The sequence below is a fragment of the Pantherophis guttatus genome, chromosome 8 (genome assembly GCF_059756535.1).
Source record: "Pantherophis guttatus breed Tessera chromosome 8, ASM5975653v1, whole genome shotgun sequence".
In the NCBI taxonomy this organism is placed as follows: domain Eukaryota; kingdom Metazoa; phylum Chordata; class Lepidosauria; order Squamata; family Colubridae; genus Pantherophis; species Pantherophis guttatus.
The window spans coordinates 55,619,224-55,646,800 of NC_142070.1; the positions used below are offsets into that span (position 1 = coordinate 55,619,224).

The window sequence follows — 27,577 nt, forward strand, 5'->3', positions numbered from 1 at the left end:
TGGTGAATGAAGAGGCTGTGATGACCCGGGGCGTGAGCACGAAGGCAACACAGCCAGAGAACCAGTATGAATCCCTTTATTAGAACCAACTTTTACGGCCTGGAGAAAAGCTCTCTCACAAACCTGAAGATACTCCAGTCCCAATGCTGTAAACAGCATGACTGTAATCAATCACTCCAGCAGGGCAAGATAATGAGTCCCAGACGGGAAGAATAATCACAGCAAGACAAGATAGGCACACAGTAGCACAGCAGTAATTCAAAGAGTCAGGAGGGAATGCCAGAAATGCAGGCCACAACTCTCAACACCAGATTAATTCAGAATTTGTTCCCGACAAATGCCCCTCCCAACTTCCTCTCTTTTAAACTCCATCCCCAGGTGTGTCTTGTGAAGGGAATTGGGGCCCTTTCCTTCCTCGTAACCCATGCAACCCACGTTGCTCTCTTCTGCATTCTTCCCTTATGCCCTAGGATGAAGAGTGGGTGGACCTTGGTCTTCATCTGAACCCACTCTCCTTTGTTCTACCTCTCCCCTGCTCTGCCCTGCCCCTCCCCAGTTTCCCCCACAGCCAATGGAGCCATTCTCTCGCTCTCTGTCAGTTGTTCGTCTTCCATCTCAGATTCAGACTCCAACGGGAGCATGACAGAGGCGTTCTGGCCAGTCTCTTAATTTTCCTGCCACTCTTCGGAATTCCCAAACTCCTTTGCGGGTTGGCTTCTCTGCTTCAGGTCTTTGACCTTGGCCTCAGCTTCTTCCCTCTGGGCTGTATCCTCAAATAGGGTCTGTAGCAGCTGCATGAATTTGTCGCTGTCCTCTAGTTCTGGGGCTCCTTCAATTTGCAATTGGGCTATCCATTCAGCTGCTTCTCCCTCCATCATATTGTCCGCAATTGCCAAAATTATCTCCTGATCTGTTTGGTATTGATCCCCATAGAGGTTGAGATGGGACCAAATCCAGTTCAGGAAGTACGCCAGCTTCTCTGGGGTTCCGTCATAAGTAGCTCTGAACTGTGGGGGAGGGGCGGCTGCTGGTATTGGCTGTGGAACAGGGACTGGCTGAAGAACTGGGGCTAGCATCCACTGGCACTGCATCCACCCCTGGCTGGGGTAAAATGCCCATCTAGGGGGAATTTGGTCTGCAGGGGGCAGTCAGATGGGTGGCTGGCAAGGAGGGGTATTCAGCCTTGGCAACCCTGGCATCTCCCCCCACACTCCTGGACTGGACTGGCCCAGAGGCCCCACTTGCTGGCTGGCAACAGCTCCCATTGGAGCAGTCAACCCATAGACTGGACCTGGAGACAAAGGTTCAGGCGCAATCTGCTTTGCGCTGAGTGGAACAAGGCAGACGCTCGACTCTGGATGGTCATGCTTCCTTAGCCTGGGAAGGTGAACATGGGCTGAGCCAAAGCCCAGCCGGGCAGGCTGTTTGGAGGGAGTTGAGTGATGCTGCCCATGCTGAGCTGGCCGAATCTCTCTGGGAGGCCAGCTAATGATTGGCTTTGAGACAGCGGTGGGGGACCCCACTCCCTTGACTTGCTGAGCTTGAGGGGTCTCGTTGCTCTCCACTTGAAAACTGTGGTGTGCTCTACCTGGCCCGATGCAATCTGGGGTTCCTGGAGTGTCACCCCGCTAGCCAACTCTTGTGGTGGTGGGATTCCCGCAGCCTTGCCCCATTGGGAAGGAGCCAGCTGTGTGATCTGCCAGGGCGCCAGCCCTTTGGGCTGGGTGTCCGGCTGACACTTTGCCTCCGCCTTGGCCATCACCTTTGCCAAGGGGAAGTATATAGTTTCGAGGACCACCTCTGAACTAGCCCCAGTAGCTCCTTCCATGGTTGCTGTCTTCTCCTCATCTTCCCTTAGTCTTTGTGCTATCCGGTAGACCAGGAATGCACCCAGGGCTCAGGACCCCAGACAGCAGCCCCGCAGATTGGGGAGATGATTGGTAGCTTAAAAAAGAGATTCAGGTTAATGTCAAGGTTCCAAGTAACACCCCCAACAGAATCAAAACTCCAAGGCAGACATTTTCCTCAAAGCTTGAATTTATTAGAAATGTCATATTGGCACATCTGGAAAAAACCAAATCTGAAAGCTCCGGGTTTTGCCCACCCAAAGTAAAGTCAAAGTTCTTTCCCCTGCATCCACATATGCATCACATGTTCCAATCAGGTCACTGTCCCAACTGCAGTTGACTTTCAGTCACGCCTCCCCAGGTGCAGGCTGAATGTCCTTGACTCCCAAGGGGAAAATGTTGTTATGACTAGACACCCCACACTGTCTCCACCGCCTCCCTCCCATTCCCATAGCTTGCCCATCCTCTGCTGTGGCAGCCCTGAAGACTCCAATTAAAGGTGGCTCCAGGGCTGACACCATGAGGTGGCTGTGGTGAATGCGGCAGGTCAGTGTCTCAGGGTGGAGAGCAGGTCGCGCATCTCCCCAAGTGATCAAGACATGCCGAGCTGCACCAACAAAGGCCAGAGGTAGCAGCCCGTTTCCTGCTGCAAAAAACTTTTAAAAACCACTGACTGTCAGGCAGTGAGACCCAGCAAAAGATGAGGCGCCAGAGAATCAGACCCGGCTGCTTCTCTCTGCCACAGTGCTTCCCGGACACAGCTTACAGCTCTGATCCTGAAGCAATGGAAGGAGAGGGCTGCCTTGAGCGCAAATGTACTGCAGCGAAGGGGGAATGCTGTTGCTACACAAAGGGGCACTTCATTCCTGCACTAAGGCTCCAGCCATTGCCACCACTGCTTTGGCCTGCCTGCACTGCCCCACCTTGCCATGAGTAACAAGGTTGGCCATACCCACTCAGTCATATGTCCCCCTTCAGACACGCCTACCCAGCCAGTCATTAGGGAGAACCGGTTGTTAAATTACTTGAATCGCATCACTGATCCAAGCCCTTTCTCCCCATGGCAACATATAAACCTCCCAAATACAGAGGCTGCCCTATTTCCCACTTTCTCCCTCCAGTAATGGTAGTGGGAATGACCTTGGGGGACAGGGAGAAGGGCCATAGCCAGGGCAATAATCAGTTAAGCTGCAGCTGAGCCTGCAGAAAGAATGGGGGTGCCATCTCAGAAGGCACCATCCTTAGTTTCTTGGACTGGAGAGGTGACAAGGAGGGGGAGGAGATATACTTTCAGACTTGTGACATTCTGTCATATTAATAAAGTAGAATAAAATAGATAGTGCTTCTTGTCTGGACTACCTTTCAGGAAGGCAGCGTGGGTTTTGCTGCCTGCTTATATAGAGTAGCTGGCCCTTCCATATGGGTGTGAAGAGTATTTTTCTCCTTCGTGGTTCAAGCCCAAAACGATTCTAATCAAAGGACGTTCAAAACTGTCAAGGCAGTTTGTAGGGAGCAACCCCACATTCACCATCATTGAAAATGTTGAATAATGAACCATCTGCAAGCAAACCACCAAATTCAAGAAAAGTCAACTCCAAAATTCAATCCTGAGCCACAGATAATCTCTATTGAACCCAGGGATGCCCTGTCTTTAAAAGACAGCCACACCTCGGATTTGTACAAGGGCACCTCAATGAGGGCCATTCTTTCTCACCAGAGCCCTGGTGGCGCAGCAGACTAAAGCACTGTTATTAACAACAGCTGCCTGCAATTACTGCAAGTTCAAATCTCATCAGGCTCAAGGTTGACTCAGCCTTCCATCCTTTCTAAGGTAGGTAAAATGAGGACCCGGATTGTGGGGGCAATAAGCTTTGTATAAATATACAAAAGTATGAAGGCTATTGCTTAACGCATTGCAAGCCGCCCTGAGTCTCCGGAGAAGGGCTGCATATAAATCAAATTTAAAAAAAAATCTATTTTCCCAACGCCGTCCTGATGTTTCAATGTGCTGATGCCAAAGTTACTTTGTGCTGCCCACTATGAGCCAAAATCTTTCTCCCTATGGGCTCCAATAAAGTCACACCTCTTAAAGTGCCTGTGGACTTAGGCACTGAAACTGCATTCCAGACTTCAGAATGCAATATAGGAATAAAAGATGTTAAACGCAGGCACATCCTGAGGGGCCGTAGAAAAGCTGTGCAAAGGCGCTGGGGCCATTTCATTAGGAAACGGCTGGATGAAACACAAAGGAACAGGTTAACGCAGAGTTTCTTAGCCTTGCGTTCAGGGAACGCTGCCTGGGACTTCCGGCCCCACCTCCCGAGTGGCGGGGCGTCACCAGGGAAACAGTCGGCTAGGCAGCGCAGCCAAGATGGCGGCCAAGGCAGCTCGTTGCTCACGCGCGCGGGAGAGATGCGCCCTGCTGGTTCGCTCCGTGTCGCGCGGAGATGACGTCCTCTGGGGTGGAGGCTGCTTCTCTTCACCACCAGGAGCCACCGCCGCCGCCGCCGTTGCGCGCGCGAAAATGGCGAGCCTGGCCGAGCCGGCCCCGGGTGGCGGGGATGGTGGCGGCGGGGTCGGACCCCGCCGGGGCTCCCCGCCGGAGCCCTTGCCACTACTGCTGCAGGCGGAGGACGGGCAGCCGCGACAGAGCAGCTTCGCCAGCGGCGGCGATGGACAGTCTCAGCCCCATACCGAAACGCTGGGCTTCTACGAGAGCGACCGACACCGCAAGCAACAGCAGCGCCGCGCGCTCTCGGGTGAGATTCCATTGTGGACCCCTAAGCATGTGCAGAGTGCCTCTTTGGAGTTTCATACCTGTGGAAAGCTTGGGAGGGGAGTGCAGAAAAGGAGGAGAAAATTTGGGAGAAGGAAGAGCGGAGAAAGCCCCATTTGCACCCTAACCTCTGTTCTGTTGGGTCCCAACGTCCCATGAAGGGTTTTCTTCCTCTACCCGCTTCTTCCAAAGGTGGTTTCGTTTTTGCAAGCTGTGGTGCTAAAGTTTTGCACCGAGGTAGGGTGGATTTAGGAATACCAACACTGGCAAAGATACCTCTTTTTCCCCTTGATGTCCAAAAAAGGACTCCTGAATGCTTTTTCCATAACAAGTGTGCTGGAATCTCAGGGTGCCTGAATTTGGCCCTCACCATGTTCACATTTCGTCCCTTTGGCTCATGAAAGACCTCCCTAAGTTATTTTGGGGGATCTATTTTAGGCATCCAAGTTTGAAAAAGGAGGCTCAGATCTCGGTCTTAATCTGTTTTCCGGGATAGGTTCCTGCTTTATATGTAAAACTTGGACAAGGGCATATCAATATAAAATTAGCTTTACTTTTGCCCAGGAACCATAGGTAAAGAATCACCCAATGCTATGAAATATATTCTTGCCATTAGACTTGAGTGCATAGGACTGCTTTCTTGCTAGGCGATAGCTTAAGTATGTCTAGCCACTTAATTGGATGTACATTTTAAGTGTTATAATAAGTAATCTTTGCTACTAAAGTACAGCCTAGTAGATGTTGGATCTACTATTTTTTTTTCTTGTGAAGATTGTAGGAGGAGAGCTGTGATAATCATCTGTGGCAAAAAAAATAAGGAGTGTAAGGGTTGCGTTGGAGAAAGGTGCCCTTTCTCTGTTAAGGTCTTTCTCGCTTACTTTTTTCTTTGGCAGGGCAGGTCCTTGTTACCCAGCTGCAATATCAGCTTGATGTTTTCAGGGTCTTCTGAGGCCAGGTAAAATGTAAGGATTCTGAAAAGAGAATTGACTCATCAATAGTAAGGGGAAATGATCTGGACACATAATGTGTATCTGACTTGTCCTCCTTCCTGCCAAATTTCAGAGTTAAGGAAGGTAGACAAAAGACTGTTCCCAACAGCCTCATTTCACCTACAGTGCTAAGAAGACTAAATGCTGTGGGATTATCTGGAACAGGTTTTTCCTCTGAATGGTCAACCCATAAATGCTGCTTTTGTAGATAGAAAATCTAGTGTGCTGTTCTTCCAAGCAATCAACTCCCAAATGTCTCACTTTTTTTTAATGTGTGAAAACGTCAACCAAAACTTCCTTGTTGGAACTTTTGTTCTATATTCATTGCTGAAGAATAATTTTAATTGATTTTAATGATTATTGTCTGGTTGCACTTACATCCATCATTATGAAATGTATCCAGCTCCCCTCCAGTGTTTGACTCAGTTCAGTTTGCTTACCATCCAAATCGTTCCACAAAGGATGTTATTTCCTCTATTCTCCATCTGAGCTTGGCACATTTAGAGGAAAGAAATATACATATGCATATGCGAATATTGTTTGTTGATTTTAATTTGGCATTTCATACGATCATTCCTCAGCATTTAGAAGATAAACTGGATCTTTTAGGCTACATTACCCCTTTGTGTAAGTAGATTCTTGATTTTCTCACTGATAGACCCCAGTATGTGCAAGTTGGAACTAATATGTTCTTGAGCACACGTTCTCCTCAGGGCTGTGTCCTAAATCCTCTGTTGTTCACCCTGTTGATCCATGATTGTTGTGCAAGGTTTGCTACCAATCATATTATGAAGCATGTGAACGATACAACAGTGGTGGTCCTTATTCAGGATGATAATGAGGGTGATTTCCGGGAGGAGGTAGAACAGGGGTGTCAAACTCAATTTCATTGAGGGTGCATCAGGATTGTGGTTGACTTCAGGGGGCGGGGTGTGTGTGGTCATGGTGGGCGTGGCCATGGTGGGCATGGGCAGGTCCCACTGCTGCTGTGCTCGCTCTCCTTGGCCAGGTTGCTCATGATGTGTATGGGAGGGCAAAATGTGTAGGTCAGAGGGAGGCCCACTCCATCTCCTTATAAGGAGACCTGGCTTTGTAACCAAAGCATCCTCAGTGATAGGATGGGAGACCACCAGGAGAGGTCAGGAGGGGACAAGGGGATGGCAAAAGGCAGCAGGGCTGCTAGTGGCCAAGTGCTAAGGCAGGATTTACCCTCACTCACTCATTATAATCCTTCCCTCCCCCCTCCCCTCTTTTTCCTCTTCTTTCTTTCTTCTTCCTTCCCCTCTTTTCTTCTTTTTCCTTCCTTGCTCTCTTCCCCTCTTTCCTTGACTTGTTTTCCCCACTGGAAATAGCTGTTTGCAACACACAAGGAGGGGATACTTTCCTAAGAGCTCACAATTCAAGAATACCAATGTGCACATGAGGTATCTCATGGAAGGCGATGGGGGGGCTTAGTGATAGAACAGGCCCTCAAGGCCTTCCTGACCCACTAAGATACCTCATGCTTCTCTCTCCCTTCCTGCCACAAGGACTCACTTACCTTGCAAACATCTATCTCCTCTCTTTGCTTCTCTGTTTCTTTGCCTTTGCTTTGAGGAAGGGAGAGGAGAGTTGGCTGGGAAGTGCTTTTTGCACCAAGAACTCTTGGGTGCTATAATATCGCACAGATTCAGGTACCCATCCTCTTTTGCAGAGTCAGGGACCCAGAAACTTTCATTCTCGGTGCAAAGTGTTTGCCAGTCTCCTGCTCCTCCCTTCCCCCCCAACTACTTTCCACTTAACTACTTAATGAGACCTCATCCCATGGAGCATGCTTGCATGCAAATGGAGAGGGGGGAGAAGGGAGGGAGGGGGAGAGAGAGGGAGAGAGAGAGCAATCCAATTGTGTGTGTATGTGTATGGGAGAGAGAGTGATCCGTAGAGGGCACTCAAACTGCTGGCAGTGGCGCAGGCGACAGGAGCCACCTGTGCAGCGAGGCGGGGTTGTGGTGGAATACGAAGCAAGGCGGGGGGTGCAGAGCTGCCCCCCTCGCCCCACACCAGCTTACCTGAGCGCCCTGCCAGCCAGGCACTGAAGTGCCACAACTGCCGCCACAGCGAGACAGAGACAGAGAGAGGTCTCTGCAAACTGTGTGTGTGTGAGAGAGAGCGAGCATGTGATCTCTGCTTTAGTTGGGGCATTCTAGCTGCTGGCAGCGACGGGGGGGTTGGAAGAGCCAACTGAGCAGCTGTTTTTCTCCTCGTCCTTCCCACTCAAGCAGTGCCCTCAAGCAGGGCCTCTCATTTCTCCCCCGGCATGGTGAACTACAGCTTCAGTTGGGGCATTTAAACTGCTGGTGGCGGAAGCCACCTAATGATTGCCCCCTCCCCAATCAGCCAGCCAGCACTGCCTGACCTGTTCCCTGCCGGCTGGTGCAAAGCCTCACCATTCTTCTTGTCCTCCCTACCCAAGCGGCAGTGGGCTCTGTGGGACAGGGTCTCATTCCTGCCCCGGCACAGAAACTTCTGGCGGGTGGGTATGAAAGGCCCATGTAAGTGAGCAGCTCACCAGGGCCATGGATGGCGTTGGTTCCTGCATCCAGCCGATTCTAATTCCACGGCAAGCCTTACTTTTGGAAGGCTGAACGAAGCCTTCAACTGAGTAAGGAAGCACTATGGAGCCAGGCCCTTCACACCTGCGTCCAGCCTGCCAGACGTTTCACTGCACCGAGGCAGGAATGAGACCCTGTCCCGCAAAGCCTGCTGCCGCTTGGGTGGGGAGAACGAGGGGAAGGAGGAAAAAAATGGTAAGGCTTTGCACCAGCTGGCCAGGCAGGGAGCAGGACAGGTGGTGTAGGCTGGCTGGTTGGGGAGGGAGCAATCATTAGGTGGCTACTGCCACCAGCAGCTTAAATGCCCTGACTGAAGCTGGAGTTCGCTGCACCAGGGAGAAATGACAGGCCCTGCTGTCCTGCAGAGCCTGCGCTGCTTGAGTGGGGAGGACGAGAAAAATGGCTGCTCAGTTGGCTCTTCTCCTCCCCCACCGCTGCCAGCAGCTTGAATGCCCTAACTAAAGCAGGGATTGCATTCTCTCTCTCTCTCTCTCTCTCTCTCTCTCTCTCTCTCATACATACATACATACATACATACACACACACACACACACACACACACACACACAGAGTGAGTGAGTTTGGAGAGCCCCTCCCCTCTTGTCTCTTTCTTGCTGTGGCAGCAGTTGCGGCGCTTCAGTGTCTGCCTGGCGGGGCACTCAGGTAAGCTGGTGCGGGGTGTGCGGTGGCAGCTCCACACCCTCCCGCCTTGCTTCGTACTCCACCCGCACACCTTGCTGCTTAGGTGGCTCCTGTCGCCCACACCGCTGCCAGCAGCTTGGGTACCCAGACTAAAGCAGGGATTGTACGCTCTCTCTCTCATATACACACACACACACACAGTTTGGAAAGGCCCCCTCTCTCTTTCTCTCTCTTTGTCTCGCTGTGGCAGCAGTTGTGGCGCTTCAGTGTGTGGCTGGCGGAGCGCTCAGGTAAGGCGAGGCGTGGGTGGGGCAGCTCTGTACTCCAACCCACCCGCCATGCTTTGAGGCCATCGCACCAGTTCGTTGGCCAGCATCCTGCTAGGTTATGGCGGCGAGCAAGGAGAAGTGAAGAACAAAGGGAGGCGGTGTGTGTGTGTTGGAGGACGAAGCAAGGCAGGGGATGCAGAGATGCCCCACCTGCCCCGCCCAGTTTACCTAAGGGCCCTTCAGCCAGGCCAAACCCTCACACACCTCCCGCCACCCAGGGCAGCCACATCCCTTCACTTTCCAGCTCCTTTTGCTGCCACACGTGCAGAGCAACTAAAGTAGTCTGGGACTATGGTAAAAAAAATAGTTCAGGCCTTCCAACTTCTCACGGGAAAAAAAAAAACTCACGAGGTTGGAAGGTCTGAACTATTTTTTTACCATAGTCCCACAGACTAGTTGCTCTGCATGCGACCGAAAACTGGGCCTGTGCATGCGCTTGCTCGCTGGGATGGCGGGGGCTGGGGCTGGACCGAAGTGACATGGGCCAGACCCTTACAGTTTCCAGGATGGCCACGCAGGCTGGATTCGGCTTCATTGCGGCCTGGATGCGGCCCGCGGGCCTTTAGTTTGACACCCCTGAGGTAGAAGGTTTGATGAACTGGTATAATAAAAACAGCCTGATTTTAAATGTAGGAAAAACAAAAGGGATCAGTTTCAGAAAAGGCAGACACAGCCACACATTGTTCAACTGTGGAGGTGGTTAGTAGTATCAAGTTTATGGGTGTGCACCTGACAAGCAGGTTAGCTTTGACACTCAACAGTGAGACACTGGTGAAATGGATACAGCAGCTCCTGCATTTTCTGTGTCGCATGAGAAGAGCACATATTCCTTCCCCTATCCTTCCCACTTTCTACAGAGGGATCATTGAAAGCATCCTGTTGTATTGTATTATTGTGGTTTGGAAATGTGTGTGTGTGTACACGTATGTATGTATGCATATGTGCAGGTATGTTGAAGTTTGAAGTTTATTCGATTTCTATACCGCCCTTCTCCCGAAGGACTCCGGGCGGTGTACAGCCATATTAAAATACATAGATTTATAAAATTTAAAACCAATTAAAATCAGTATATAAAATTGGCCTGCAAGTTAAAACATACATACACCTATAATAAAAATCATATTAGGCCAGTCCGGCTTGCTGGAATAGGAGGGTCTTAAGTGCGCGGCGAAAAGTACGCAGGTTGGGGCTAAGACGAAGCTCTAGGGGCAGCTCATTCCAGAGGGCTGGTGCCCCCACAGAAAAGGCTCTGCCCCTGGGTGTCGCCAGTCGGCATTGTTTGGCCGACGGCACTCTGAGGAGTCCCTCTCTGTGGGAGCGTATTGGCCGGTGGGAGGTTGTTGATGGCAGAAGGCGGTCTCGTAGATACCCCGGTCCTAAGCCATGGAGCGCTTTAAAGGTGGTAACCAACACCTTGAATCGCACCCGGAAGACCACCGGGAGCCAGTGCAGCTCACGCAGGAGGGGTGTTATGTGGGTGCGCTGGGTCGCACTCATAACCACCCACACGGCCACATTCTGGACCAGTTGGAGCCTCCGAGTGCTCTTCAAGGGGAGCCCCATGTAGAGAGCGTTGCAGTAGTCCAGACGGGATGTCACGAGGGCATGAGTGACCGTGCGCAAGGTATCCTGGTCCAGAAAGGGACGCAACTGGTGCATCAGGCGAACCCGATAGAAAGCTCCCCTGGCCACGGCCGTCATATGATCTTCCAAAGACAGCTGTGCATCCAGGAGAACACCCAAGTTGCGAGCCCTCTCTGTGGGGGCCAGGATCTCACCCCCAATAGTCAGCGATGGAGCCAGCTGACTATACCGGGATGCCGGAAGCCACAGCCACTCAGTCTTGGAAGGGTTGAACTTGAGCTTGTTTTTCCCCATCCAAATCCGCACGGCCTCCAGGCACTGGGACATTACGTCAAGGGCATCATTGGGGTGGTTCGGGGTGGAGATGTATAGCTGAGTATCATCAGCGTGCTGATGGAACCTCACCCCGAAACCACGGATGATCTCACCCAGCAGCTTCACATAAATGTTGAACAAAAGGGGCGAGAGGACTGACCCTTGCGGCATCCCACATACAAGGCGCCTTGAGGTCGACCTCTGCCCCCCTGCCAACACAAACTGCATACGGTCAGAGAGGAAGGAGGAGAACCACCACAACACGGTGCCCCCCCACTCCTAACCCCTCCAATTGTCGCAGCATGATACCATGGTCAATGGTATCAAAAGCCGCTGAGAGATCTAATAGGACCAGGACAGAGGAGCAACCTATTCTGGAGCCCTCCAGAGATCATCAACCAATGCGACCAATGCCGTTTCCGTGCTGTGCCCAGGCCTGAAGCCCGACTGGAATGGATCTAGATAATCAGCTTCATCCAAGTACTGAGGAAGTTGTCGCGCCACCACACTCTCAACAACCTTCACCACAAAGCGAAGGTTGGAGACTGGGCAATAATTAGCTAATACAGCCGGCTCCAGGGAAGGCTTCTTGAGGAGAGGCCTCACCACCGCCTCTTTCAAAGGGGGGGGGAAAGTTACCCTCACTCAAAGAAGCGTTAATAATCCCCTGGAGCAAGCCTCGTGTAACCTCCCGGGAGGCCAGCGCCAACCAGGAGGGACACGGATCCAATAAACATGTGGCAGCACTAAGCCTCCCCAGAATCCTGTCCACATCCTCGGGAGTCACAAGGTCAAACCCCTCCCAGATAACATTCCGTCCCCCCATCCGGATCTACCCAATCAGAGTCCAGACCTTCCCGAATCTGAGAGACTTAGTCATGCAGGAATTGCACAAAATCCTCAGCCCTGCCCTGCAAGGGGTCTTCTCTCGCTCCCAGATGAAGGAGGGAGCGGGTCACCCTAAACAGGGCGGCTGGGCGGTTCTCTGCAGACCCGATAAGAGCGGAAAAATAATTAAATTTTGCCGTTTTTATTGCCACTAGGTAGATCTTAATATGAGACCTCACCAGTGTTCGGTCAGATTCGGAGCGACTGGCCCTCCAATCACTCTCCAGGCGTCTTTTCCGGCGCTTCATCTCTCTCGGCGCTTCATCTCTCTCGACCAGGGAACCAGTTGAGAACGGCACCAGGTCAGAGGCCGCAAAGGCACGACACGATCCAGAGCTCTGGCGGCCGCCCTATCCCAGGCGGCCACCAGTTCTTCAGTTGCGCCATGAGCCAGAGCCTTAGGGAATGGTCCAAGCTCCGTCAGGAACCTATCGGGGTCCATCAGGCGCCTGGGACGGAACCAGCTGGTCGGTTCCATCTCCCTGCGGCGAGGTGTAGCGGTTCGAAAGTCCATGCGAAGGAGAGAGGGATCAGACCATGACAAGGGCTTGATGACTAAATCCCCTATTTCCAGATCACTCTGCCACTGACCAGAGACAAAAATCAGATCCAGAGTGTGTCCCCCCATGTGAGTAGGGCCTTGAACTAGTTGGGTCAGGTCCAAGGCCGTCATGGAAGCCATGAACTCCCAAGCCGCCATAGACGTTTCACCAACAGATGGCAGGTTGAAATCCCCCATAACCATAAGCCTGGGGGTATCAATCGCCACCCCGGCTATCACGTCAGGCAGCTCAGGCAGGGCCGCTGCCACGCAGCAGGGAGCCAAGTACGTAATCAGCAGGCCCATCTGCACCCCACGGCCCCACTTCACGGGGAGGGACTCACACCTGGCTATCTGAGGTACAGTGGTCTCCCTTGGACATAGACTTTCTTTAATAATATCCGCCACTCCCCCGCCCCTACCCTGGACTCTCGGCTGATGGAAACCTGGTGGGCACATTTCAACAAGGGGCACCCCCCCCTTCCGGGCCCAACCAGGTCTCCGTGATACCTGCCAGGTCTGCTCCCCCCTCTTGAATAAGATTGTGAATGAGGGGGGCTTTATTTACCATGGACCTGGCGTTGCACAACATCAGCCGGCGGCCCAGGCCCTGAGGCTCTGCGCTACCTGGGGAAAGAGAAAAGCTTTGGGGACCGGAGTGCGCAATCGCTCGAAGATAGCGAGTGCGCACTCCCGAAACATGATATGCCCCCCTGCTTCCATCATATCTGCCCCTCCCACCCACAGTACTAATTAAACATCCCTCACTAGATCGAGTTCTAGCCCCCTCCCTAGTATCCGACCCTGCACCCCTAATGCCGCAGCCCCCTGCTGGACCCGGCCTTGACCCTGGTGGATTACCCCCCAAACCCACTCTGGTCGTCCCTGAACCCCTTAAAATTTTGATTAAAAACCCATTTAAAAAACCCCTCAATCTCCTCTTTGCCGCATGCCATCTCTCGGGGTTCCAAAGCCCGTCATCAAGATAGGCCCTCAATAACGTGGAGGGCCAGGCCTGCGAGGGGGGGGGAATCTCACAGCACAAGAAGCTCGGCCGCTGAATACATCAAAAGGCTGCAAAGGATGAGGATGAAGACAAATCCCAACCGGGTTCCATGTGATGGTTTAAATGGTCCGGAGTGAAGACGACAGTTCAAAATGGGTGGCTGGGCTCTCATGCACTCTCATGCTCTGTCACAGCAAGAGAAGAACCATGCCATTTCGATAAAGTCAGGGGACTACCCCTCCAAGCCACCCTCTCACGGTAGCTAATAATGGAGAGTTCGATGGTAAATTCCTCTGACGAGATGGTAGCATAAACCCATTCTCATAGCCATACATCTTAATCGTCCACGCTCCATCAGTCCAGGGTGTCAGTTGGCATCAGCCGCTAAGTCATGAAAGCAGAGTGACACTAAGTCCGGGGAGGGCAGATGAAAAATCCAGCAAGAACAGGCTTGAAGCATAGGAGCAGGCTGGGATGATATCTGGGGTAAACACGAAATCCAGGCAAAAAAGGGGGTAAGGAGGGGGGCAAGAAGGGGAACAGCCAGGGGTGACCACAAGGCCCTCCTTCCGCCATCCTCCAGCCTCCCTCACCCCCAGATCTTCCACCATCCGGTCATCCGTGACCCCACTCTCCAGCCCCATGATCTCCAACGGGGGGGATGACCAAGTCCCCTAGCAAGGGGGGGGGCTTCAGAATAGGTCCCACCCCTGTCCAGCCAAGCAGTCCCAGAAAGCTAGCAGGCCTCTCCCAACCAGCGCCCAAAAACACCGTCAACTGTCTGCCACCAGCTACCGGCCCAGCACTCTTGCCCTCGTCCATCACCCACCGGGACCGCCACAGCATCCGCCATCACCGTCGCCATCTCTGCCAGGACTCCCTCTCAACCCTGAGTCCCCAGCATCCCAGGGAACGTCGCTGGAATTGCCACCGCCGCCCCGACTGCTGCCAACTCAGGATGAAAAAGTACGCTGCCGGAACTGGACGCCACTGCCGCCATCTTCCCCTGGTGCCTTCAGCCGGCTGTATCTCTGCCGCCCCAATGTTCCGGAGGGCGGAAAACTCCTCTACGGGCGGGGAGAGAACTCCCCTGGCTGGGATCGGGACCAAGCTGACCCAATTGGTCCGAGGTCCCCCGAAAAGCCGGGAGTCACCCCATCATCCAGCTGCGCCTCAAGCGGTATCGGTCATCTTGGACATGCGCAGACATGTGTTTATATCTACTGTGTTTTCCTGAAAATACAGCTTACCCCGAAAACAAGCCTTAGCCCAATTTTCACGCCTGCACCTAATATATAATATAAGCCCTCATTGGCATCCTTCAGTCTCAAAAGACTATGGTATCGTGCTCTGGAAAGAGGTCCTAAAACAGCATCTAGTGTGACTAAAAGGGGCGTTGGCTTACCTGAGACACTCCTTCTCGTTCAGTGGAGACAGCAGCCAGGCATGGGTAGTTCTCGCCTATCAGATTGAAGGACTGAGTCTGTTGAAAGTTGTTAAATCCTGCCTTCCTTGCTAGGGGCTTTCAGCTTTTTGCGAAGACGAAGATACAGTGTGATGGGAGACAAAAAACAAAGGATTAACAAAAATACATGAGGCCAGACTGCCTATGGGTGGGGCTGGCTGCTGTCTCCACTGAACGAGAAGGAGCGTCTCAAGTAAGCCAACACCCCTTTCTCCGTATTGGTGGAGACAGCAGCCAGGCATGGGACATACCAAAGCTTATTGTCCCTAAGAGCAGGTGGGCACAGTCTGGCCGGAGGACTCCCCACCATCAAGAACTCTCTGTAACACCCGCCGTCCAAAAGCCGCCTCAGCCGAGACAAATTTGTCAATTTCATAGTGTTTAATAAACGGGGAAGGGGAAGTCCACATTGCCGCCCTACAGATCTCCAGCAAGGATGCCTGAGTGGCCCATGCTGCCGAAGTGGCGGCACTACGAGTAGAATGTGCCGTCAAACCCGATGGTTGAGGCAAAGATCGTAGTTCATAGGCTTTAGCAATTGTTTGACGAATCCAACTGCCTATGGTAGAAGGAGTCACTCTGGCACTTAGTGAAACTGGGAGGAAGGAGACAAATAACGACTTTGTACGCCGTACGACAGCCGTCCTCTTAAGGTAGATACGGAGAATCCTCCGAACGTCCAGAGAATGCCAGCGTCTCTCCAGAGAATGGGGTGGATTAGGGCAGAAATCCGTCATGATCAATTCTTGCATCTGATGAAACAGAGTATTAATCTTAGGAACGAATGAGGGATCGAGTCTAAGGACTACTCGATCAGCATGAAAAACGCAGAGATCACTCCGCACTGAAAGAGCAGCAATTTCTAAAATGTGCCTGGCCGAGGTAACTTTACATGCCAAAAGGCAAAGACAGAGGTCCTCAACGGTCCATACGGAGCCCCGGTGAGAGAATTCAGTACAATGGACAGGTCCCAAGTGGGATATCTGTGGAGAACTGGAGGACATAAATTCTTGGTGCCTGTCAAAAACTTCTGAAAGTCAGGATGTTGAGACAAGGGAGTGAACGGTGCACATGTCAAAACTGTTGAAAGAGCGGCCACCTGTCGTCTAATAGTATTTGACGAGAGTCCCCTATCCAGGCCACCTTGAAGAAATTCTAGAACTTGAGTAATGGAGACTTGTAGTGGAGAAAGACTCTTACGAGAACACCAAGAACAAAAGGCCCGCCAAGCAGCCAAATAAATGCATTCTGTTGAAGGTTGGCGAGCAGCTTGCATGGTTTTGATGACCCTGGAAGAATAATTATTGCCCTTCAGAGCGCGCCACTAAAGCGCCAAGCAGGCAATCAGAGCCACTGAGGATCCGGTTGTAGTAACGCCCCCTGTCTGAGTACAGTTACGTCCTGGGGAATCCACCATGGTGGAGCTACCGACGGGGCCTTGAGGCCTGCAAAACAAGCATGCTGGGGCCAGTGGGGTGCCAGGAGAACCACTTCAGTTCTCTCGTCCAGGAGTTTGCAGATAACTCGTGGAATGAGCGGGAGAGGCGGAAAAGGCATATAGGAATCCTGATGGCCATGGGCATTGGAGAGCGTCCACCCCTCTGCCCGAGGATCTGGAAATTGGGCGTAAAACCGAGGAACCTGAGCATTCTGGTACGTTGCAAACAAATCCATCTCCGGGAGACCGAAATGGATTGCCAGATCCCTGAAAGAGGGGTGAAACTGCCACTCCGCATGATCGATAGCCTTTCTGTTCAGCCAAACTGCTTGCACATTGGATACCCCAGAGATGTGCTCCGTTGTCAAGGAATGCAGATGACGTTCCGCCTATAGTCCTAGTCTCTTGGCCTCCAGCATCAGACTTGCTGATCTGGTGCCCCCTTGATGGTTGACGTGGGCCTCCGTGGTCACATTGTTTGTAAGTACTAACACATGGGTGTTTGAAACCAGATGCCGAAAGTGTCGAAGAGCCAAATGAACTGCTTGCTGTAATTACACTGCTGTAATATCTGGTGCCTTCCTTGATCATCCCGGCTAGAAGCCGAAATTGGATGGCTGGGAACGAGATTCCTTACCAGCTATGGCCTCTTCACGAGGCAGAGGAGGCAGGGAAGACCCTGGACCAGCATGAACAGGGTTTTTATCAGCTTGCTTAGCTGCTGCTGCTGCTGCTGCTGCAGTTGCTTTACGCCCATGCTTAGACTTTGTGCCTTAGGCATAATGCTGAGCACAATCAGTGTAATCCCTAATAAGAGAATAAACAGTATAAATTAGGAAATAAAAACCCACTCTCTTTAGTGTAATAGAAACCTATAGTCATAAATATATGTATTTAAATGCCTCTATCTCTGTTGTATTAATTTATTTCATGTATATAATAAAATATAGATATATAAATTTATTGTTAGAAATATGAATTTAATCCGATTCTCATGAATACCATACATAACATTGTTATGAACTATAACAATTCATAGACAGAAACTGAATCAGTCTTATCAAAAGTCACAGGTAGGCATTAGCACCATGCAAGGCTTGAGGGCTCTGTCCACTTCAGCCATCAATACATAATAAAAAGCATGAATCTCCTGGAATAATGCCACTGCCAATACATGCCGATCTGGCACATAAGACTGCTAATCCAAGTGTCCAATTTAATGGAATAAGACTACAAGAAAAAACCAGCTAGGCAGCTTTAATATCCAAGCCTCAAAGGTTTAAAAAGATGCAGAAAAAAAAGTGAGGCTTTTATTTTTGAATCCAAAATGGCGACCACCCACATGGAGCTCAAGGCCCTTAATATTGCTGCAGCTGAATAAAGAGGCAGTTAAATGGAGCGCTAAACAAAAAACTCCTGAGTCATTTACTGAAAATTTTTCAGTTTCTAAAAAGCCCGATCATGGTCACAGACACGGGCAAGCGCTGGGCTGAGGAATTCCTCCATAGTGAGGCCACATGGAGCTCGAAAACTCCTGAAATAACATGTGGAGCAGCTCAATAAGTAAACCAAGATGGCTGCCCGATCAGCCCCATTCAGAGCACAGCTCTTCTAAGTGCTTTAGAATGCAATCCAGCCCAAACAAACAGGGCTGAACACCCCAACTGCCAGTCCCAGACCCCCAAGTTCACATAAAATAAGATCTTTTTCTGTGATTCCAATCATGCAAAACATAACATGCAACTCAAAAACGTTAAGAAAGGGTCTGGGACAAATTAGCAATGAAAAAACAAATGCCATATAAATACAAGCTGCTTGCCAGCAGGCAAACAGATATTTATTTATCTATTTATTTATTAGTTGCATTTCTATGCCGCCCAACTCCCTAGGGACTCAGGGTGGCTTACAGCAAAAAACAATGTGAACAATATCCCGTAAATCTTTTTAAAAAGAAAACATTAAAAACCCATACACTCCATTCCATGGCCGGGTCTCGCAAGATCGCCGTAGCGAGATCAACGGCCCCAGGCCTGCCGGAAAAGCCAGGTCTTAGGGTGGGGGCGGTCCGGACCTCAGGAGGTAATTGGTTCCAGAGAGCCGGGGCAGCCACAGAGAAGTCTCTCCCCCGCGGGCCCGCCAACCGACATTGTTTAGCTGACGGGACCCGGAGGAGACCAGCTCTGTGGGATCTTACCGGTCACAGGGAGCTATGCGGTAGAAGGCGGTCTCGAAGATAACCTGGCCCTGAGCCATGAAGGGCTTTAAAGGTAATAACCAACACCTTGAATTGCATCCGGAGACCGATAGGGAGCCAGTGCAGCTCGCGGAGAATTGGTGTAATGTGGGTGTATCTAGGTGCACCCACAATAGCTTGCACGGCTGCATTCTGGACCAACTGTAGTCTCCGAACACTTTTCAAGGGTAGCCCCATGTAGAGCACATTGCAATAATCCAACCGTGAGGTGACAAGGGCATGAGTGACTGTGAGGAGAGCTTCCTGATCCAAGTAGGGTCGCAATTGGTGCACCAGGCGAACCTGTGCAAAGGTCCCCCTAGTCACAGCTGTCAGATCTTAGCTGTGAGTCTAGGAGGACACCCAGATTGCGAGCCTGTTCTGAGGGGGACATACACTCACGAATCCAAAGAAAAGCAGAAGAAATCCAGGTAAAGTACAAATTCTGCAGAGAAATACTCCCACATGCCTGTCCAGTCAGAGGACTGAGAAAAAAGCTGGAAGCCTCTAGCAAGGAAGGCGGGACTTAACAACTTTCAACAGACTCAGTCTTTCAATCTGATAGGCGAGAACTACCCATGCCTGGCTGCTGTCTCCACCAATACAGAGAAAGGCCAATTCGAGAGTGGCAATCCCTTCCACACTGAGGGCAGATACATTCTGTCCCCAGCCCAGCCCCCAGATTTGGCTGGTTCCGGGACTGCCTCTTTGACTCAGCCTGCTGAACAAGTGTCTCTTCGAATTGGAGAAGGCCATGCTGTGTCTTTAAGCCTCCAAGCTGAACGATCGGAGGTCAAGGTTTCCCAATTGTTAATGTCCATTCCCAGAGCCTTTAGGTCAACCTTGCAGGTATCCTTATATCACAGCTGTGGTCTCCCTCTGAGGTGCTTTCCCTTCACTAATTCTCCATACAGGAGATCTTTCGGAATCCGACCATCAGCTATTCTCACAACATGTCCAAGCCAGCGTAGACGTTGCTGTTTCTTTTTTTTTTAATCAAGTTTTATTGATTTTTTCCCCCACATTCACCCGCATCTTTTTTTGAACAGAGTATTGGCCATATCTTATCTTATATAATTTTTCAAGTTCAAATACATTTTACTCAATTACAATTTTTGCCAAAATCTTCCTTTTTTCCCCATTTTTTCTTTAATTCATATCTCAATATTTCTATATTTATTTATATAAACAACATCTTCATTCGCTCTCAAATTCTAATTTTCCTGTTCACATTTATTCTCTTTTATTTTTTAACAATTCCTTCTTTATCTTCATATATTCATATATGTGTTCGGGGTTGCCTTTCTTCCATTTCCTCTTTTTTGTTATACTCCTCTTATACGCCTCTTTTTTTGTTATCTTACTTCTCAGTCTCTTCCCTGTCTTCCTTCCCTGTCTTCCTTCCTTCTTCCTTTCTTTCCCTCTTCTCCTGCTCCTTTCTACTTCCCCTTCCTTTCTCCTTCTCCTCCTTTCTTCCTCCCTGACTAACTCTCTCTCCTACTCTGATTTCCCCTCCCTTCCTCCCCTCTCTTCTATCCCTCTCTCTCCTTCCCTTCTCTTCCATCTCTCTATTTCTTCTTCCATCTCTCTCTATTGCTGTATAGATTTTCAATTTAATATTTTCACTATGGTGTCCAGGCAACCCCGACCTTTCTTTCATTTATTAAATACCTTTCTCAAAATTCTTCTTATCTTGTTAACAATATATATTTATAATTCACATCTTAATCATTTCTAATTGCCCCTGATCTAATTAGTTCTTTAATCTTAATTCGCCTTTCCCTTTTTTTGATTACATTTCAAATATATTAGTTTAAAATATTCCAATTTATTACAATTCCCCCAATTAAATTTATTCATATTATTACAACTTATCATTTTATAAACCTCCAACACTGCACTTAAAAATATGACAATTCTTGCAATTTCTCAAATTTTCAATAGAGCATATTTAAAACATATAAAACATCAAACATAAATCTTATTTCATTTACTTCATACATCTCTATAATTTCCCTTCATTTTAAGTCACTTAATTGGTATCACTATTTTATCTTTTTTCTAACATTCATCTTATGTGTTAAATCTTACAATTCTAAATTTATTCCCCCTTTCATTTCTTTCTCCCTTTCTCCTCTTCTATTTTTTTTCTTTTTCCTTCCTCTTCCTTTCTTTTGAGTTTTAGGATTCTGAGCTCTCCTATTCTGCCCTATATTTCCCATTATTTCTCCTCTCTCTTTCCTTTTTCTTATATTTCCATTGTTAATCCCAGTATATTTGTTTTGTATTTTAAAGTCATAAAATCTTTTGTTTTGCCCTTTGTTTCCTATTATTTTTCCAACTCTTTTCCCTCTTTCTTGTACTTCCACTGTAAATCCCAGTGTAATCATTTAATCTTTTTATATTTTTTCTATTCGACCCTCTTTTCCTTCCTTGTTTCTTTCCCTTTTTTCTATATTTCCCATTATTAGTCCCACTGTAATCTTTAAGGTTCTCCATTTTATTATTACAACCTATTTCATTGTTTAATTTTCCATAGTCAGTATCTTTGTCTTTGTCTTCTTCTTCGTTGTCAATCTCTCTCCTGTTTTTCTTTGGTTATTTCCTTTTCAGCTTCCATGTATTCTAGCTCAGTCTTAGATTCATGAAGTTTTGATTTTCCATGCAAAATTGTAACCATTTCCTTTATTTCCAAGCACATCATCTTCATCATTTCCTTAAGTTCCTGCGCCATTTTATTCTTTCTAGATTGATATTGTTCCAATTTAAATCCATATTATAATCCTCCTTTTTTAATCATCAAAGTCTAACTGCTTGTAGACACACAAATCCTCCTTAGTTCTCACAGCTTATCATTTTGAAAGTTCAAGGTTTTTTTTTTTCATTGCTTCAAAGTTTTCCCTCAAAACAGAAAGTTTAATGTCATACTCTTATTTCTCCTGGAGATGTTTCTCTACAATCCACAATTCCACTCAGTCGGTTAAAAAGTATGCATTTTGTTTGTAATTCAAAAAGGAGAAAAGGAAAGTTTCCCCACTTCTTCTTTAACTTTTATATCCAACCAATCTGTTTATAATCCAATCCAAATCTGAAAAGTCCCAGTTCCAACTTAACATTTTCATTCATATTCAACTTTAAATCTTTAGTTGGAGCTCTTCTATAGAGTGCTTGTTGTTTCCGTATTTTTTCTCTATCAGTTGTCTCTTCCTGTCACTAGCCGCTATTTCTACACCGGGGTAATTCTAAAATCCAAATTTTCTTTTATTACCTGTGAGTTGGCCAATTACTCACCCGGTACCAGTACTCTGTCCAAATCTTCACTCCTGCACAATGCTTATTCCAGATCCTCCAGCTTCATGGCGATTCGCACTGATCGCTGCCCTCCATCGCCAGATCGAAGAGTTTTCTTGGGCTTTCCGAGGAACTTGCCTGTTTCTCTGTAGCTACCAAGCTGCCTCTCCTTCTTCACTGTCCCTGCAGGACAGATCCAGTCCGAAGAGGCCCCGGCGACGGTTTGTCTGGCTGGGTTTCACTAGGCTCATTGGAGCCTGGTATTTTCCCAACCAATCATGCTGCTCGCTTCCGGAAACCCCAGACATCGCTGTTTCAATAGTGTATACATGCTAGAAATTCCAGATTGCACTATTTGGAACTTTGTCCTGCCAGGTGATGCCAAGAATACATCAGAGACAGCGCATATGAAAGGTGTTCAACTTTCTCTCCTGCCGTGCGTAAAGGGACCAAGACTTACTGTAATACAAGAGTGTGCTCAGGACGCAGGCTCTATAGACCTGGATCTTTGTATGTTCCATCAGTTTCTTATTAAGCCATACTCTCTGGAAAATGTGGTGGCCGCTTTACCAATACGTTTATTCAGCTCAGTGTCTAAAGAGAGAGTGTCAGAGATATTTGAGCCGAGGTACACAAAGTCATGGACGACCTCCAGTTCTTGTGCAGAGATTGTAATACAGGGAGGTGACTCCATGTCCTGATCCATGACTTGTGTTTTTTTCAGGCTGATTGTTAGTCCAGAGTCTTGGCAGGCCTTGCTAAAACTGTCCATAAGTTGTTGAAGGTCTTCAGCAGAGTGAACAGTGACGGCAGCATCGTCAGCGAAGAGGAAATCCCGTAAGCATTTCAGCTGGACTTTAGACTTTGCTCTTAATCTAGAGAGATTAAAGAGTTTTCCGTCTGATTTGGTCCGGAGGTAAATACCCTCTTGCAGTTCGAAAAACATGTTTCAGCATGACAGCAAAAAAAATCCTGAATAAAGTTGGCGCGAGGACACAACTCTGCTTCACTCCACTTCGAATATCAAAGGAATCTGATGTTAAACCATCAAAAACTACAGTGCCCTTCATTTCCTCATGAAAGGATCTGATGATGTTGAGGAGTTGAGGTGGACATCCAATTTTGGGGAGAATTTTATAAAGGCCGTCCCTGCTAACCAAGTCAAAAGCTTTCATAAGATCTATGAAGGCTATGAAAAATGGCTGTCTCTGTTCCCTGCATTTCTCCTGCAACTGTCTAAGGGAAAATACCATGTTAGTAGTGGACCTGTTGCCTTGAAATCCACACTGTGATTCTGGATAGACTCTCTCTGCAAGCACCTGGAGCCTCTTCAGTATGACACGGGCAATTAGCTTCCCTACAACACTAGAAGAGAGATGTCGCGGTAGTTGTTACAGTCACCCCTGTCACCTTTGTTCTTGTACAGTGTGACGATATTTGCATCCTTCATGTCCTGTGGTACTCCCTTCCAACAAAGACAGAAGATTTCATGCAATTCAGTGGGGATGTTCTCTTTGCAGCACTTCAGAACTTCGGCAGAGATGTTATCTTTCCTGGGTGCCTTGCCAGAGGCAAGGGAATCCAGGGCCGCATTTAGTTCTTCTGAAGTTGGTTCACTGTCAAGCTCCTCCAAGACAGGCAAGCACTCAATGTTATTTAATGCTTCTTTAGTTACCACATTTTCTCTGGAATATAACTCAAGAGTAGTGCTGCACCCAGCGTGCCATCTGAGGTGCTCGGTCCTGGATAACCTCACCTATAGCAGACTTCAGAGGGGCAGATTTCTTCTGTGTTGGACCTAAGGCCTGCTTGATGCCATCATACATCCCCTTGATGTTGCCTGTGTCAGCTGCTATCTGGATCCGAGAGCAAAGCTGCAGCCAATAATCGTTAGCACATCTCCTGGCGGTCTGCTACGAGCAGCTCGCAGAACCTGTAAATTGCGCTCACTGGAACAGGCTTTATATGCAGTTAGATCTCTCCTTTTTTCCTTGATGGCTGGCGTCAACTCCTCTGAATGGGCTTTAAACCAATCTGCTGTCTTTCTGATCTCTTTACCAAATACTGACAAGGCGGTGTTATAAACAGCATTCTTGAAATATTCCCATCGTTCAGATGCATTTACTTCAGCCGGGTCTGGGAGAGTTTTCCTGAGTACTTGTGTAAATTCCTCCACTTTGCCCTGATTGCGGTCTTGTTGATGTCAATTCGTGGTCTTCCTTCCTTCTTCGAGTGATGCAATCTCTTTGTTTGCAGTTTTATTCTGCTGCACACCAAGGAGTGATCTGTATCGCAATCAGCACCCTGATAGCTGCGTGTGATTGTATATTGGGGAGGTTGGAGCGCCTGATAAGAATCAAGTCGAGCTGGTGCCAATGCTTCGATCTTGGATTTCTCCAAGAGACTCTGTGTTGAGGCTTTGTTTTAAAGTATGTCTTGCTAACCCAAAAACCATAGTAGCAGCAAAACTCCAGCAGGCATTGGCCATTTTTGTTCATCTTCCCGACGCTGAACTGACCTAAACAAGTGGGCCAAGAGCTATAATCAGCTCCAACTCGGGCATTAAAATCGCTGAGGATAAACAGTGGTTCTTTCTCAGGGATTTTCTTGATAGTAGCAGCTAGATCGTCGTAGAATTTGTCTTTGGATTCTACTGAAGATGATAATGTTGGTGCATATGCACTAATAAGAGTGACCAGCCCTGCTGATGAATGGAGCTGCAAGGACAGAATTCTTTCATTCCCTGCAGCAGGTGGAGTAATGGATCCTAGTAGGGTGTTTCTGACCACGAAGCCAACCCCATATTCCCTAGACTCATTTGATGGTTTTCCCTGCCAGAAGAACAAGAAGTTTCTCTCCTTAACAGATCCTGAGTCTAACAGTCTTGTCACAGTCATGAACTGCTTCCAGGACTCTGGCTCTGGATTTTGCCTCGAGGTTGACTCCTGAAGCCTTTTCCAGTAGTAGATATAGCCACAAGGCAATGGAGGTTTGTAATCAGAGTTTCCCTTCTCCTAGAAGATGGTTCTGCCGTTTTATCTGCCGTTGGGGCATAAAGCCCTCTTCTGCCTTCAAAAAGTTGACCATCTTCTCCTGTAAGGTTTTTTAGAGAGGCATTACTCCTCTAGCACTCCTCCTCACTCCAGGATTCCTGCTCCAGGTTTTGCCTTAAGGTTGACTCCTGAAGGCTTTCCCATAGATGGGTATAGCCACAAGGCAGTGGATGTTTGAGATCGGAGTTTTCCTTCTCCTACATGAGTTATCTTACAAGGCTGACGGACACCATCTAACCAGTTTTTCCCATGCGCACAGCTAACAAGTCTTCCCACTTACACTCAATCAAACAGCCACTCTCCCCTCTCCCTAGAAACAAGCAGATTTATTCATGAGGTGAACTGGAGCACCTTCCTCCCTGAAGTCACATGATTCACTCACTCAAACAGACACTCCCCTTCCCCCTAAAACAAGCAGATTTACCCATGAGAAGAGCTGGAGCACTTTCCTCCCTGCAGTCACATGATTCACTCTCTCAAACAGACACTTCCCTTCCCCCTAAAACAAGCAGGTTTACCCATGAGAGAGTGAATCATGTGACTGCAGGGAGTAAGGTGCTCTAGTGCTCCTCATGGGTAAGTCTGCTTGATTTAGGGGGAAGGGGAGATGCAGGCATAAAAACCAAGCTAGGGTGGGGGTGGAGCTGCTCCACGCGCCCCACACCTGCTTAGGACCGCCACAACCAGGCCTCCCATGCTCCAATCCTGGTCGCGCTGCTGCCCGACTTCTGCAGCCACTTGCGGCCAGATGCCACATGGCGCATTGTGGCGGTGCTGCCACAAGGCTCGTCATACCAGTGCTGCCACTCACGCACGCAGTGGCACAACACACCACGCAGCCTCCTGCGAGCAGTGGCACTGGCATGACAAGCCATGTGGCATCCTGCCATGAGCGGCGGCACTAGCGTGACAAGCCATTTGGCATTCTGCCAGCAGCAGCACCAGTGTGACGAGCCACACAGCATTTGGCCATGAGCAGTTACAAGCGGCTGCAGAAGAAGTGGGGGAGCAGCATGACAGGTGTCAGTGTGTGGGAGGCGTGACTGCGGTGGTCCTAAGGTAAACAGGTAAGACATCCCCTGAAAATAAGACCTGGTGCTTATTTTGGACCCGAAAAGAAAATAAGACCTGATCTTATTTTCAGGGAAACACAGTATCTGTCTGTCAGTCTGTCTATCTTATCTGTCTATCTATCTATTTATCTAGTGCGTTTACAGAAAAAAGGGACAATAAAGATGGTCTTATATACTGCCCTTAGTTCTTAGAAGATGAAGGGAATACAAGTATGACTATATAAGTTTTCTTGACCAGATCTTCTCTTGCACAAGTGAAAAACAGTTGGACAGATATTTAAGTGGGTAACATTTCTATTTTAGGATTAAGATTTTATCTCATATTGCTTTTTTCAACTAATGACTCATCATACAATCCTAAATGTGTTTTCAGGAAGTAAGCTTCTCTATATTTGGTGACTTTGGGGTGTACATAAAGCATTGTGTGCTTGATGTACTATAAAATCAGGATATTATTTTTATTATAGTCTTTCTGCCTTCAGTAAATGTCCATACATTGTTGGGTGCCTTTGTTTCCTTGCAGTGAGAGATATTTAGCTAGTCAAAATGATTAGGAATATATCATAAGCTTAGTAATGAAAATACTTGTTATGGTGGAGGAAAAATAAAGTGGGAGTCAAATCCTGAAACAGACATTGGAAAAAGTTAAAATAACCTTTATTGCCATTTTTTACTGTGGGCACACTGGCATACATTAAAAATGAAATTCTATTTCCTGCTCTCAAATGCATACACATATACATAACACATATTACTACATGCTATATACATACATATGTATATACCTACGTATATGTAAATACATATAAATATTAATCACCGTCCGTCTTGAATACATAGTGGAAAGAGGAGACTTGAGAGTTCACAAGGTTTATACCTGTGATGGTGAACCTATGGCACACGTGCCAGAGGTGGCACGCAGCTGTCGCCCCAGTTCAGCTCGGCTGTGCATGTGCACCTGCCTCCCACCAGCCAGCTGGTCTTCAGGTCTCTGCTGCGCATGTGTGGGGGGCCAGGGCGCGTGCGAGGGGCCGCACGCAGATTGCATTTTGAGGGTTTGGGTGCACTTTGGGCACTTGATCCGGAAAAGGTTAGCCATCACTGGTTTATACTGTATGGAACAAAACTGACTGATTGTGGATGTTCTGCTTCAGATACCATGAAGCCTCTTTCCAGAAAGTGACAAACAGATCGTGAAGAGGATGTGTAGTGTTCCAGACAATACTGCATAGTTCAAGCAATGCTTACATGCTATGTCCTTGATAGAAGGGAGTGAACTGCCAAAAAGGGATAATGTCAAGGCTTGCCTCCAGGGTGATGTTCAAAAGAAAGCTGTAACCCGTTTGATGTTTTCACCTCTTCAACCCGTCTATTTTTATGAAGTGTTTTTAAACCATGATATTTCTGAAAGAACCCTCTGTTGCTCGTTGGGTGTAGAAATTAACCTCAGATAGGTAGATCCCATTTCAGGCATTACTATAGCATATATATGATTAAGATAGGGATTGTATTTGAA

At 48.5% G+C, this 27,577-nt stretch overlaps 1 protein-coding gene across 4 annotated transcripts in view; it reads left to right on the forward strand.

The window, feature by feature from the left end:
- Positions 1-4,174: 4,174 nt before the first annotated feature.
- TAPT1 (transmembrane anterior posterior transformation 1) overlaps positions 4,175-27,577 on the forward strand; it is a 198,618-nt gene continuing 175,215 nt past the window's right edge. Inside the window, exon 1 of one of the 4 annotated variants that reach the window (XM_034442793.3) lies at positions 4,175-4,606. In XM_034442793.3, the coding sequence (XP_034298684.2) occupies positions 4,219-4,606 (388 nt within the window). In that variant the 5' untranslated portion in view covers positions 4,175-4,218. The remainder of the gene's footprint in view (positions 4,607-27,577) is intronic. The other 3 variants (XM_034442792.3, XM_060686729.2, XM_034442799.3) reach the window with 3 other exon arrangements.